General features: G+C 55.3%; 1 protein-coding gene and 1 long non-coding RNA gene across 4 annotated transcripts in view; one reads left to right on the plus strand and one right to left on the minus strand.

Moving 5' to 3' along the window:
• Positions 1-1,125: 1,125 nt before the first annotated feature.
• PEBP4 (phosphatidylethanolamine binding protein 4) overlaps positions 1,126-13,629 on the minus strand; it is a 186,328-nt gene continuing 173,824 nt past the window's right edge. The window contains 3 exon segments of the mRNA XM_070611304.1: positions 1,126-1,270; positions 1,273-1,404; positions 11,479-11,592. Of these exon segments, the coding sequence (XP_070467405.1) occupies positions 1,131-1,270; positions 1,273-1,404; positions 11,479-11,592 (386 nt within the window). The 3' untranslated portion in view covers positions 1,126-1,130.
• Positions 3,740-13,629, plus strand: part of LOC103552764 (uncharacterized) — a 58,545-nt gene continuing 48,655 nt past the window's right edge. The window contains exon 1 of one of the 3 annotated variants that reach the window (XR_011537674.1): positions 3,740-3,788. This is a non-coding gene — a long non-coding RNA (uncharacterized lncRNA). Of the gene's footprint in view, positions 3,789-7,701; positions 9,711-13,629 lie in introns of those variants that run through there. The other 2 variants (XR_011537672.1, XR_011537673.1) reach the window with 2 other exon arrangements.

Raw genomic sequence — 13,629 nt, forward strand, 5'->3', positions numbered from 1 at the left:
CAAGGAGTTTCATCATAGCTTTCTAAAAGCAAAATCAGATTCTGTCCCTTCTCCCCCTCCGATCTACTTATCATTCCCACTGCCTTAGGGTGCGACCCAAGACTTTAACACAGCTGCAAGGCCTGGCATGTTCTGATCTTTGCCCGTCTGTCCAGGAGGCCATGCTATTGGCTTTTCATTTCCTGGAAGACGTCACCCATGCCCCTGCCAGCCACGGGCGTGCGCAGGTGTTGTTGTCCCTCTTTGGCATGCTGTCCACCCCTGTGCCCGCACACAGTTAACCCTACCCAACTTTTCAGCCCTGGAGTTAAGCATCTCTTCCTCCGAGAGGCCTTGCCCAGGCCTTCACCACCCCTCCTCCATCACAAATCAGGTCCCGTCTACACCCTCAGCACCTGTCATGTGTGTTGTAATTTGCTTGTGGTCACCTGATGAATGTCTCCCTCTCCTACTGCCTGTAAGCTCTGTGAAGCAAGCCTCATTTTTTTTTTTTTAAAGATTGGCACCTGAGCTAACAACTGTTGCCAATCTTTTTATTTTTTTCTGCTTTTTCTCCTCAAACACCCCCATACATAGTTGTATATCTTAGTTGCAGGTCCTTCTAGTTGTGGGATGTGGGACGCCACCTCAACGTGGCCTGACGAGCGGTGCCATGTCCGCGTCCAGGATCTGAACCCTGGGCCGCCGCAGCGGAGCGTGCGAACTTAACCACGCCGCCATGGAGCCGGCCCCAAGCCTCAGGTTTTGTCTGCCCTGTTCACGTATGTCTCCCCAGCACCAAGCAGAAAGGCAGGCACATGCCAGGTGCTGACAATGTTTGTTGGACGAATGGTGTTGGATGTCAGGGCTGGAAAGGTCCAGGGTGATAACCCAGCTGCCCCATGTCTTCTTCCTACCTCAATTTCACCACCGAGGAAGCAGAACTGTAGAGGGGATAAGTGCTTTGCTCAAGGTCACACAGTGCCTCAGTGATAGTTCAGGGCTGGGGGTCCCCACCCCTGCCTGTCTGTCTCTCCTGCCCCACCCTTCACCACTGGCATTTACAGGAAATCCCAGCCCAGGGCTGGACATCGACTGATTCCCTCTTCTTGGTTTTTGAAGGAGGAGAGGTTAGGAAACAAAACATCCCACTAGTAAGCGCTGGATGATCTTTTTTTAAAATTTTGATGAGAAGGGGTTCCACACCAGACCATTGGTGGTGGCAATGGGGACACACACCTGCCGGTGAAGCCCAAGGTCTGGCAGGCAGTTATCTCGGCTTGGTTTTGTTCTTGGGCTCACTGCTTCCTTGATCAGGAGCCTGGAGAATTGGCGAGTCCTGGTAATTTTGGGTCATGAACTGGGTGCTTGCTTCAGGTTCGTTCAGGTGGAAGCGGTTCAGAAATCTGTCCATTTTCCAAGAGCCTGGAAGGACAAACAGACCACAGAGAGGCAGTGAGAGAGAACCATGGACTTGAGAGCAGGCGGGGGTGGGAGGGAGGCCAGCTCTGGGCGAGTGGAGAGAGCAGGTGATGACCTTGGCCATTGGGCTGAGGGGGCCAAGTGCCTGGGGTGCCTTCTGGCTCCTGTCTGGAGGGGCAGCCCCTGGATGTTAGCACAGCGTCTGGGAAGGGCCTGCTCCTCAGGGGACAATGGCAACTAATAGTCTGGACGGAGTCAGGGACTGCCTTCCGTCTCCTTCCCCAGTACCCTTTACTTAGCGTAACTCTGCCTTCTCATTCACACGCAGGGGGGAGGAAATGCACCGTCAGGTGGGCTGCCCACTTCCTCCACACAACTCTCTTTTCCTGCAGGCTCTCCTGACCCCATGACTGAGACCTTATGCTTCTTTTCTTCACACCTGGTCACCCCAGCTGCTGGGGCGGAGATTGGCAGAAGGGTCTGTGTTTTTATTTAATCTCCTCCCCAGGACTCCGACCATCTACTCAGAAAACCGTGCAACGGAGTTCCTTCCCCGGCTGTGGCAGAGGTTGAGGGGCGCAGCATATGGCAAGGGCCACTTCTCCCTGCCCCTGAGCCCCTGGTTCCTGGAAGGGAATGGAGTGTGGGTGAGATGTCCCCAGGCTGGGGCCCGGAGAAGCCCAGTCAGCGCCCAGGTCAGAGGGCGCCCTCCTCAAGGGGAGGAAACAGAGAGGCAGGGGAGGAGGCGCATCTTCTGGGGCGAGTGTAGACAGGCCTAGTAGCAGGCTTGGAGGGCACAGCCCCGGGCACTGGGTAGAGGCTGAGGGAAGTGGTCAGAGGCATATTCCCACGCTCTTGTTTCCCAAACCCTGGGCCTCAGGCACCCTTGACAGATGGTTGCCAGATAAAATACAGGACGCCCAGTTCAATTTGAATTTCAGACAATAGTTTATTAGTGTAACTATGTCCCACATATTGCATGGAGCATACTTATACATCTGAAATTCAAATTTAATTGGGCATCCTGTATTTTTTTTTTCTTGTTTTGCTAAATCTAACCACCTTCCCTGGGTGGACGGAGTGCTCGGGGAAGACCTTGCCCAGAGCAGAGCTGGGCAGTGGCTGAAATGCTCTGGATTGATGGAGATCAGTAATTGCTGATGCACAGAGGGGACAGGGCGAGGGCTGGCAGCCTAGAAGTCCTCTCAGAGCTGCCCATCTACCGGAGTGTGGTTCTGTCTGTACCCACCACCCTTTTTAACAATGAAGAAAGCAAGTCCATTGAAGTGGTCTTACTCTATCATCCCTTTCCCCAGGGGCTGTTTGCATTTCAAAGATGGTCTCAAGGAGAGGACAATTTTTAATCTAAAGAAGCAAAACAATAATAACGATAATGCAAATAATAATAGCAATAACACAGCTATACAGTGCTTCCCGTGTGCCAGCACGGTTCTAGGAACTCCACATGCTCCTTCATCCTCACAGGGGGACCGCACAGACAGGGCAGCTGGTGGGGGCACATGACCAGGCTCTGTCTGGTGAGGGAGCTTCTTAGGGGCTGGAAGGGAGGAAAGGGCCTCTGCAGGGTCCCTCAAAGCCCATGCGGCTCGAGTGACCACATGTTCAGACCGTAACTGCCAGGGTGAGGGATGGAAAATGGGGCTTCCAGGAGTTCTCCTCGGGGAGAGGCTGCCGGGCACGGAGAGAGCCTCTCCTGTCCGATAGGTTGCTGCTGGGCTGAGAGGTGTGGGAGTGACTCCTGGGGGTCTTCCACCAGCGGAGGAGGGAGGGGGTGCAGTGCCTGGCCATGGCCGTTGTACCCAGGAGCCTGGCTGGCTAGAAAAGAATTGTGGTCTCATGACCCTGGAAGTGTGTGGATGTGTGTATGCTTGCGTGTATGCACGCACACGTGTATGCGTGTGCACTCCAGGGCAAGGGCTCATGTGTGAACTGGTGTGTGGCAGGCACAGGGACGAGGGGGCCTTCCCCACTGAGTAGGGCAGGAAGGAACTCCGGTCGCAAGGAAGGAATTGAAACTCATCACGAGATCAGGGCAAGCTGGCGGAAAGAATCCCCCGCGCCCTGCGGGAGACCTTGCTCCCCTCTTGCAGTGGTTTGCCCTCCCCTAGCTCAGAAGATGTCTGCCACTTGAGCCTGGAGTGCCCCAGGGACCTTGCAGCTCCTTCCCGGTCCCATTTCCGACAACCCTCTGGTTCTTGGGCCTCTTGGGCAGCTCCTCAAACCGGCCTGTGTCCCTCTGGAGAGTGGGCACAATGCCGCCGGCTGCTAGGCTCCTCCCCTGGCTTGGCCGGGACTCCTTACACCCCCGTTTCCTGCCACAGAGGGCGAGAGGAACTGACCCTGTGCAAGTTCTAGAAGGAAGAGGGGTGAGTCAGGCCCTCAGGGGTGTGTGGGGAGAGATGGAGAGCAGGGAGGCTGTGGCTTCCGTGGTCACTGCGTGGAGGAAAGCCCCATCCTGTATGGCACTGCTTGGTCCCCTGATCTGCAGGGAGGCACTGCCATGCAGGAAGAGGGCGGTGCTGCTGTCTGTGCTGGGGCCCCTCCCCTTGTACCCTGGGCTCTTCCTGGGAAGAGGGCAGGGGCAGCCAGTGTACTTCAGAGGCCCCTGTGACAGGAGGCCTCTGGCTGGAGGGAGAAAAGAGGCGGGTGTCTGACACCTGTCTCCTGAGCCACCCAGTGGTTGGAACACAGAGGCCAGGTCTCCTCAGGGTGGGGCTGCTGTGTATGACGTACAGGTGGGTCCCTGCACAACCCTAGGGGGCAATGCTCCCAACCTGCAAAACCATGCTCAGCACCCCTGCCTAGACGCTGTTCTCTCCCTTCCTGGGCGGTGCTGATAGGGAGATGTTAGCAGTGGGAGATGGTAGGTGTGAGAGATGTTCCAGATGTGGGCCAGGGAGAGAGGTTACCTCATCTAAAGCTGCCGGGGGTTTCTGAGCCACCACTGTGTGCCTGATCTGACACTTGGTGGGAGAACGACCCCTGTCTTCAACAACAGGAAGAGAGGTCCCAGCTTTCCGACTCCTCCTCTGAGTTTGAGTTCCAGGGACTGCAATGGCTGGAATGTTTGGGAACAGCCCCAGGGCAGGTCTTGACAGTCACTCTCTCTACTGCAAGCTTCCTAGATTTGTGGGCTGGCTTACCAGTGTTTGCGAGTGGTTCATCACTTGGGATGGACAGCCCCGTTGGCCCTGGTAGGGTTAAACAGGCACCCAGGAGCCTGAGAAAGTGGCGCTACCCTAGTGCTCCCCTGCTGGTGGGACTCAGGAGAACGAGACAGACAAGGCCTCTGCCAGGATGTGGAGGCTCGCAGCTGAGGGGACTCGCAGACCTTGGGTCCAGGGTCCCCCAACACTGACAGCCGCCTCCTGGGGTCTGCTAGGCATGGTGGGGAGTGGCTTCATCTAGATGAGTTTGTAATAAAGACAGTTAACACTGGACTAATAAGAAGCTGGCCTTTGCAGCACACTCTGCAGCCCCCGGAGGACGATGCCCCGTTCTCTCCAGCAGGCCCGCTCTTAAGACTTCCCAAAAGTGCAGGACAGTACTCCTCGCATGTCCTTGCTCTGGCCAACGGACATTTCCTACATGACTTGTCATTTGGTCCTCAGTGGGCCCTCAAGTGTTTCCCTCTCAGCCTGGGAAGTGGGGGTTGGAAGCCCACACGGGGAGGGAGGCTCCCGTCCAGGTGGGCTGGAGAACAGAGGGCAGGGCTCTGAGCCTTGGGGCAGCCTGCCCTGAGCTGCCTTGTGAGCCCCTGCTGGGCCCCGGGGTGCCTGTCCTCCAGGTGGGTGAACTGCGTCTCACCAAGGCAGCCACCCTCTCCTCTGGCCTTCCCCTAACCTCCCCCTAGGAAGGGACACCACTGCTTCTTGTCAGGAGACAGTGGCCCTGAAGAAAAAACAAAAGTTGAACGCCAGCTTAATAACCGCCCCACTGCGCGTGGGGCTCCGGTCTGTAATTTGTCTGGCTCTTCGCGGGGCTGGTACAGTAATAGAAGCGCTGATGCCTCTCTGCTGAGATTAATGATGTCCTGGCGGTGGTAGGCGGGAGGTCTGTGCCTTTTATTTTTTGTGCCATTAAATGACATCCAGAGACTTCCACTCAGGAGCTGAAAAGCCCTCGTTCCATCACATCCAATTACTCCTGGAGAATATCTGCTGAGTGGCTGCTCCTGCTGGCTTGAGGGGCTTGTGGCACAGGGGACCACTTTGACTTTGGCGAGGTCGAGAGAGCAGGGGAGCCAGGGGGAGCTCCCGAGGAGGGAAGGGAGAGGAGAACCCAGGAGAACTGGAGAGTGGAAGTGCAATTCCTCATTATCCAGCAGGTGCATCTCCCAGGCCTCCTCCCTCTGTCCTGTGGCTGGAGGTGGGAGTAGGGAGGGGAGACATGAAGCTGTCAATTTAAGCTCCCTGTTATCAATTCCAGTGTTTGGTGATGGAGACAGCTGGCTGGACACCAAAAGTGTGAAATTTGAGCATTATCTGCAGTTTCCCGAGGATCTACTCAATATTACTTTGGGTGGTTGATGTTGGCTTGACTGCAGCATGCTTCATGAAGACGGTGGCCTGGGGCCTGTGGAGATTGCAAGCAGTTCCTAGCCAGGGTGCCTGTCTGAGAGTTGCCCAAGATGGCCCCATCTGGGCCGCTGCCAGGCCCCCAGTCCTACCCGCTCTGCCAGGTGGGTAGGGCCCTTTGGAGGCAGAAGAGGGCTGCCTGACACAAGCCCACACAGTGACTCAGGGGCTGGGCCCGGGGGGTTCTGGGGCCTGGCCAGGTGAACCACCATGGGAGGTCATGGGGAGGGTGGGGGTAGGGGCTGTTTTGCAGCAGGCTGTGTGTGTGTGTCTGTCTGTGTGTGTGTTTGGGGCTGGTCTACAGGCAGGGCCCCTGCCCTCCACCTTTGCCTACATTGTGCTTTCCCCTCTGTCACCAGGGCTGCTGGATTTCCTCCCAGCCTCAGCCTCACCACATCAATGCCTCCTACTGTTGACGCTGCTTGGAGCTCTGCTGCCTTCATGCCCCTGGCCTGTGCTTTCCAAAATTTCCCCACAATGCCCCTTGTCTCATTCACCCACGGTGCCCCGAAGGCCTTTAGATGCTACAAACAAGACTCAAATCCCACTGTGTAGCAAGTCTTTGCCTGTCCCTCCTCTCTGACCCCTGTGGGTGGGTGGCTCAGCCAGGAGCTGCTGAATTCAGGTGCCTCTGGTTCTGGGGAGTAGGTTATGGCTGCCTGGTCCAGAACCCAAGGATCCCACCCCATTTTGCAAGAAGCAGTGAGGCGGTGACCTGAGCCTGGTGTGGCCCGTTAGCTCCCCTGACTCTGCGGCACCATCCTGGGCTCTCAGCCTGGGAGAGGTTTCTGGAGCAAGCTTGCCACATCATCCCGTGGGGCAGAGAGGGGATTTCCCCAAATGTGAGGCCAGGAGGCCAGCTTGTGACATCTCTGGGCCAGGTGGCTGAGGTGTAGCATGGTGTAGACCATAGCATCCAGGGAGCTTTAGTCTCCTCACAAGGCTCAGCCAAGCTTTCTCCAGGGAAGGGGGTGGGGGTGCGTTGCCTTGGGTGGCGGCTGCTGCTGGCCAAGGACGCCCAGGGCAGCAGGAGGGACTTGCTTCCTCTCTGTCTCCACACCGGGGCCCAGAAGCCTGGTGGTCTGGGTGGGGGTTAGTGATACATGCAAAGAGCCTTGCCCCAGAAGCCAGAAGAAAGTTAATTTGCTGTTAACTGCCGACACCTGAGCAACCAAGCCACTCACTGTTCCAGGCTTCAGTTTCTTCATTGGCCTAGGGGGAGCAATGGCTGCCATCTTGCCCACCCCACACGGTCAGGCCACTGGGCCAGGGGGAGGTTAGGAGGGACAGGGCAGGCTGGTGGATTGGCTGGGTGTATAAGTGGCATTTAAAAGGTATAAGTGGCCCTGCCTGCCCACCAGTGGGACAGAGAGTATGTGGATGCCAAAATTGTCATTTGTGGGCATGGTGCTCACAGACATGGCTGCCATTTCAGGTGTTAAAGGAAGTTGACGATGAGGTGTGTTTGTGAATGTGGGGCTGTGAGAATGTGCAGATCTGTGTCTGTGTATGTGTGTGTGTGAATGGCATGTGAATGTGCATATGTGGGTGTGTCCCACACACAGACACACACAGTGGTTGGAAGTCTACAGTTAGATGAGCACAGGGACAGGTGGGAAAAAGGAAACGCAGGACAGAGGCGAGCTCTTCCCTCCAGGAGGTTATAGTCTCACGGTGGAAGTAGGGCCCATGCTAGTGAAAAGTGACCAATAAAAAAGAGATAAAAGCCGGTGACTAAGGAAGCACAACAGGGTGTGATGTGAGAGTGTGAAGAGAGAGACACAAGCAGGAGAGGCAGGGCAGGTGGACTGGGAGAAGACAGCCCTGTGGCATGATTTTGAAAAGCATCATGGAGGCAGTAAGCAGGGCTGGCACCCTGAAGGCAGGCCTAGCGCTCCAGGGATGGGGAAGGGGGAAACAATGTGCCCAGATTGGCAGGCAGAGGCAAACCAGCTGTTGGGTGAGAGTGGTGGGCAGCTTGATCTGAATTAAAAAGCAGGAGTTGGTGGGCATTCTGGCAGCCCGTGGTACAGAAGGGTGTGCCGTGTGAGGCGTGAATGAACACTGCATGTGTGGGACCTCTTCAGACGTGTCCCCCTCAATGCATTAACTTGGCTCCTCTAGAATGTAGAAGTCTAGATGCCACATCCAAGGCTGCTGTGAGGAAGAGGCGTAGAGAGTTTGGATGTGAAGATCTTCCATTGGCCCACTCCAAGTATGTTGTCCTGGGGTCACAGAACAAAGAGGAGCCCTGGAGAGGGTGTCAGCCCCTGGCTCTGAGCAAATCCCCCCTCCCCCCAACTGTCATACAAGCTCAACTAGAATAATCTCATGCTCACTTCTCGTCCTGAACCTGTCATTTGCACCTAAGTCCCAGGGAGAGAAGCGACCCCAAAAGACCAGGTCAAGTTAACTGTCCTGTTTGGATGCCCCTCTACCTGGTTCCTGCATACTGACCTTTCCCCTTCAGTCTCTGGTAGCTGCTCCTCCCTGTTCATCCAAGGGACAAAAGTGGCTGGCTACACCACATACTCCAGGACTCTGCCCTCCTTCCACAATATCTTCCCATGGAAAGAAAAGTGGACCAAAGTAAACCCAGGGCCTGTGTTCACAGGCAAGGCTCCATGCCCTGGCCTTCTGAGGGCTGGCTCTGCCCGGGGCTCCATGAGGCTCCCAAACACTGTGCAGTTGCTTCAGAGAGCGCTGGGCCTTTGGAATTCCGACGCTGTGCAAGGGCTGCTTCTGCTTTTGCAGTCACCCCTGGGTTCACCCACGCCACACACTTCCATGCCTCTGGTGGCCTCCTGTCCTCTTGCTCTGGCCAGTTCTGCCCACCACTTCAGCTTAGTCATCTCTAAAGAGTGGCTTTTGTGCGTTACTTCTCCCGTGGCACTGTCTAACGGCTCTCCGTGGTACCCACTAAAGTCACACCCCTGCTGGACCTTCCGGAACCTCCGCAACCTTCCTCTTTCCTCCCTCTTGAGCCTCACTGCCCCCTCACAAGGGGTGCTCCTTCTCACTATTTTTAAATCTTTGCATCTGTGTTTTCCCCACCCCAGAGCTCCCTCTCCTTTACTCCGGGATTCAAACCTCCTCCTTCTCCAGGGCCCAGCCCACGCCCCACCTCCTTCACGTGGCCTCAAGGCTGGGTAGATTTGTAGATGGTCCAGCTCCAACCCCTCATTTTCTACATGAAGAAACTGAGGCTCAGAGAGGTTAGTTGACTTGCCCAAAAGTCAAATCGCTGGCTAGAGACAGCAAATCCAGATTTCCTCACCCTGTGGTAAAATACTTTGCACACTTCCTGGCTGAAGAGGGTGTGTTGTCCTGGAGGGAAGGGGATCCGAAGAAGGGACGAGACTCTCCCTAAGTCCACATGATCTCCAGTTGTCGTTACAGCCAGAAATATGCAATTAAGTGCTTAATCATAAGCTGCTCTGCATTGTTGTTTAAGTGTTTCCAAAGTAGAGTGTAAGCCCCTTGAGGGCAGGGAACATTCCCTGGGCCATGGATCAGGGCCTCTCCAAAGCCCCTAGCGCAGAGCCAGGCATGGGGAAGGTGTCACATGGTGGGACCGGCACCCTGGCCAGAGCTTTCTTCTGCGAAGATCATTTTCCCAGCCCCATTTCTGGAGGCAAACAGAACAGCATGGAAGCCAAAGGGACTCTGCCTGGATGCAAGTCCAGCCCCTACGTGTTCCCGTCCATGAAGGTGAGTGGCGGGGAGGTGCACAACACACTGTGACCTGGGCAAAGATCCGACAGGACTAATAATGGGTTTTGGGCCTGATAGGGTTCCGGCTTCCTTGCCTGCTGCCAATATCACAGGAAGGACACACAGGCCACTGTGTTTTCTGGAGGACGAGTTGGGATCACGCCTCAGGGCCCCAACCGTGGCAGGGGTGGGAAATGTCTTTGGGCACACATCTCCCTTCCCGCCTTGCCCCTTTCACTGCTCCTCCTGGTGTCGCCTAATGCTCTCTCCTTCCCCCTCCATCCCGCCCTCAGAAAGCACTTGATCCCGTGGGAGGCTCCTTCAAGGGACTGTCTGAGCATTATCCCACCCAGGGCATGGGCATTGTGACCTGACGTCTGAGGTGGGACTTGGAAGCACTGTCTTACTTTATGAGACTCCATGTGCGGGGAATGTGGGAGGCCGAGGTGCTATTTCCCAGCCCCGAGAAATGGCAGTGCCTGGACTGGTGGAAGGGGCTGCGTGATGTCTTAGGTGAGACAGGGACCGAAGGAACTGGAGAAATTGATCTTGGCCTGGGCAAGATATATTTTTCTTTTCCTTCTCTCTTTGTATCCAGACTTCAAAGTGTGTCTTTGGCAAAGCTGTTTAAACAGATTTACGGATTGGCAAGGTGCTGAGGGCATCTGGGGAGGGTTCACCAGTGGAAAGGTTGCACCAACTCCACTTCCAGGGTGGCCCAGAGCCTTCTGTGATTGGTGGCCCCTGCTCAGCCCATCTGAGAGGCTCTATCACTCAACTGGTTTCTTTCTGGGCTCCATGCTCCTCTCCTCTGGGGCCTCGGGCAGCAGGCTTGTAACAATACCTTCGCTGGCTTCCCAGTGGGTGGAGGTTGATCAGGGCCACTGGGTGAGAGGAAATGGTTGATGACACTCACCCACCCACTCACCCTCCAGCCAGCCTGGGGAATGTGCTCTTTGTACTCTCCAGTTGGCATTTGTGTGTTCCATAGTCCCTTCCCTTCCCTAAAATGGGGCAGGTGATAGAGGGCACAGGGTTTACTTAATTTCCCATTTTCCTGAAGAGAAATCTAAGAGAGAGAGAGCTCAGAGAGAGGCGTGGTTCACACAGTGTCAGGTGAGTCACCTATGGTATTGCAGTGGCCAGGTGTCCACGGCTCTTCCCACTCCCCTTCTCTGATGGAAGGAGGACTGAGGCCAAGCAGGCTGGGTTAACCATTAGGAAGCCCTGGAGAGTGGGTCCTCCCCAGAGTGCCAGGAGGGCTCCTCAGAGAAGCTAGTGGAGGGGGCATGGCTGGGGAAGTCTTTGCCCCACCACTGAGATGGCACTGGGCAGACAGCAATTAACGACCAATGAAGACAGACCGGCAGGGTGGCATTCCAGGGCCCTCTTGCCCAGATCAGACTCAATTACAGGGTACAATTACCTGCAGAAGTGCTGTAGGGTAGCTGTCTGCACATGCCATTCAAAGCAGCTGGGGGAGATGCTTCCCTCTCTGGCTCCAGTTACTCCCTTTGGGACCCAACCCCCTGCCAACTAAAGCCACCATCTTGGTCCATGGGATTTACTTCCTGGGGGAGACTACATCTGATGCCAACATCTCCTTTAGGACATTCATTCCAGTTTACTCCAAAGAAACACCACCCTTTGACCCCAGCCTCCAAGACTTATGGGTAGGGGTCAAGGTCCCGACTTCCCCATTAATGCAGGAAGCATCCGTTTCCACCCCAGAATTCACTCTGGGGGAAGGATGGGAAGGCCTTACCTCGAGTTTTGTTTTCTTTGGGAAGGAGAGAGATGGTCTTTTCTTCCTGAAGATAGATGAAGAACTGGTAGCGATGGAAGCCACTTTGTGCTGGTGGGGAGGGAGGCTGATAGGCTATGGGTAGAAAAAGGAGAGAGGTGGGCTCTATGTTCCATAGTCCCCGGGAGCTCCCAGCTGCTCTGGGCAGGAGGAAAAGAGAATCATTTGTGCCTTTTGTGGTCCCAGCTGGGAGCTCACCCATTGCAAAGCCTTAGGATTGATCTTTGGCAGGATCTCATCTTCAGTAGCTTCATTTAAGAAGCACATTACTTTGGGTGGTAGAGGAAGGAGGAGGTGCGGTGTGGTTGAAGGTCTCGGGTGCTGGCGGGTCTCCCGGCCTTTCTGTGCCAGTGGGGATTGGTGTTGCCCTCTTTTTGCTTTAGTCTATCCTCATGGATTTCCTGCCTCAAGAGAAACTCATCTTCCTCTGTGAGTATGTTTGGCAGCAGATTTTTATTTACTTTTTCAGCATTTCCTTATGAACTCAATCCCCAAAGAAGCCAATTTCTTGGCTGGATCTGGAGGATCTGGAAGTGGTTATGGGGGTGGGTGGGACTCGGTTCAAAGGTTTGATCATGGAAGCTGTAGGATCTGGGCGCTCGGGGCGCCGGGAGCCCACTCAGCCTCTTCCGGAGGAGAAGGCCCACCTCCCTCCCTTTCACTCTTGGTGCAGGAGACAGATCTTTTCTGGGGGAAACGTGGGGTGAGGACCTCTCTCATCCTTCTCCCGAGTCTATGCAGGGCCCTGGGGCTTTGTGGGTTGGACTGGGCCCTTCCAGCTGGGCCTCCTTCCAAGAGTGTTATACCTCTTCCCCCTTCCCTTTGCTCTCTTCATGTCCCTTTCCAAGGAGTAAAGAATCTTCTGGGGGTGGGTGGGGACAGGGTGTTTGCAGTGAGGATGCTGGTGGGAGGGAGTATTGGTCCTTTATGGCCATCTCCCTCTTCTGATCATTAGACGAGAGCCACTTGCTATGTGGAGCCGTTGGAAATGTTCCTCATGGTGTACTTCCAGCCACTGGGGCCTCCAGTGCATCCACAGCCAGGGGAATTCCTGACTATTCATCTCTCCTTGAGTTTTTGGATTGCAGATCAGATGTGTGTGTGTGTACGTGTGCACACTCAGAGAACAGTGCAGAGTGTGCCAGGAGACGTGTGAATTTATATGACCTGGGGTCTACACTGGGGCAGGTGTAGGTGTTGGAAGAGCCAGTGTGCATGTGAGCTGAGGCTGTTTTGGAGGGTCTTTGTTGGTGTGTGTGTAAATGCAGGCAAGTCAGTGTTTTTTCACAAAGTGTTTTGCCAATGCCGAGAAAGACTTTCGAGCATAGGTGGGTTCCAGAGCATCTCTTCATGCCCTGTGTATGGAGGGCAAGTGTGGCTGGGCCAGTTTTCGGCAAGGCTAGTGGGTGATGTGTTGTCAGGTGCACTTGAGGGTGGGCATATTCCATGCTGCCAAAGACTGGTGGCCATGATTCTGTGTGGACAAGGCTGAATTTGGGACTCACTCATTCTGTGCCACTGGGAACTTAACCTCAGGGGGAATGGAGACTGAATCCCTTTCACTAGGACGCTTTCCTGAAGAGTCCTCCCTCCAAGAGTAGAGACGAGAGGCATGAGGAGGCAGGGAAGGGGTGCACACATGTCGAGCCACTTCTCAGGGCCAGGCCTGACTGAGTGCTTCCCCTTGTGACATCTCCTTAATCCTTACAAGACTTGAGGAAGGTGGGTGTTGTTGCCATTTCATGTATGAGGAAGCTGAGCATCTGAGAGGCTGAGTCAGGCCCACAGTAAGTGGTGGAGCTGGGATTTGAATCCAGGCCTATCTGGTGCCTGAGCCTGCGTTGCTTCATGAAACCGCGAGGCCTAGTTGGTCTTTTTGCTCAGCCCTGTGCCAGAGGCCAGCTCCCCACCTGACCATTCCCTTCATGTTGCGTGGAGGGCATGTTCTTGCAGCTGGGATCTGAGAGGAAGAGGCAGAGGGGAGCTGGTGGTGAGGGTGGGGGTGGGAAGAGGAGGGTATCAGAGAAAAGGGAGCTCTATGCAGCCACATGCACCCACATTGTGGGACTGGGGACAGGGTGACGGAGAGAGGAAGGCAGAGGGAAGGAAGTG

This window comes from Equus przewalskii, chromosome 2 (assembly GCF_037783145.1).
Source record: "Equus przewalskii isolate Varuska chromosome 2, EquPr2, whole genome shotgun sequence".
Lineage (NCBI taxonomy): Eukaryota > Metazoa > Chordata > Mammalia > Perissodactyla > Equidae > Equus > Equus przewalskii.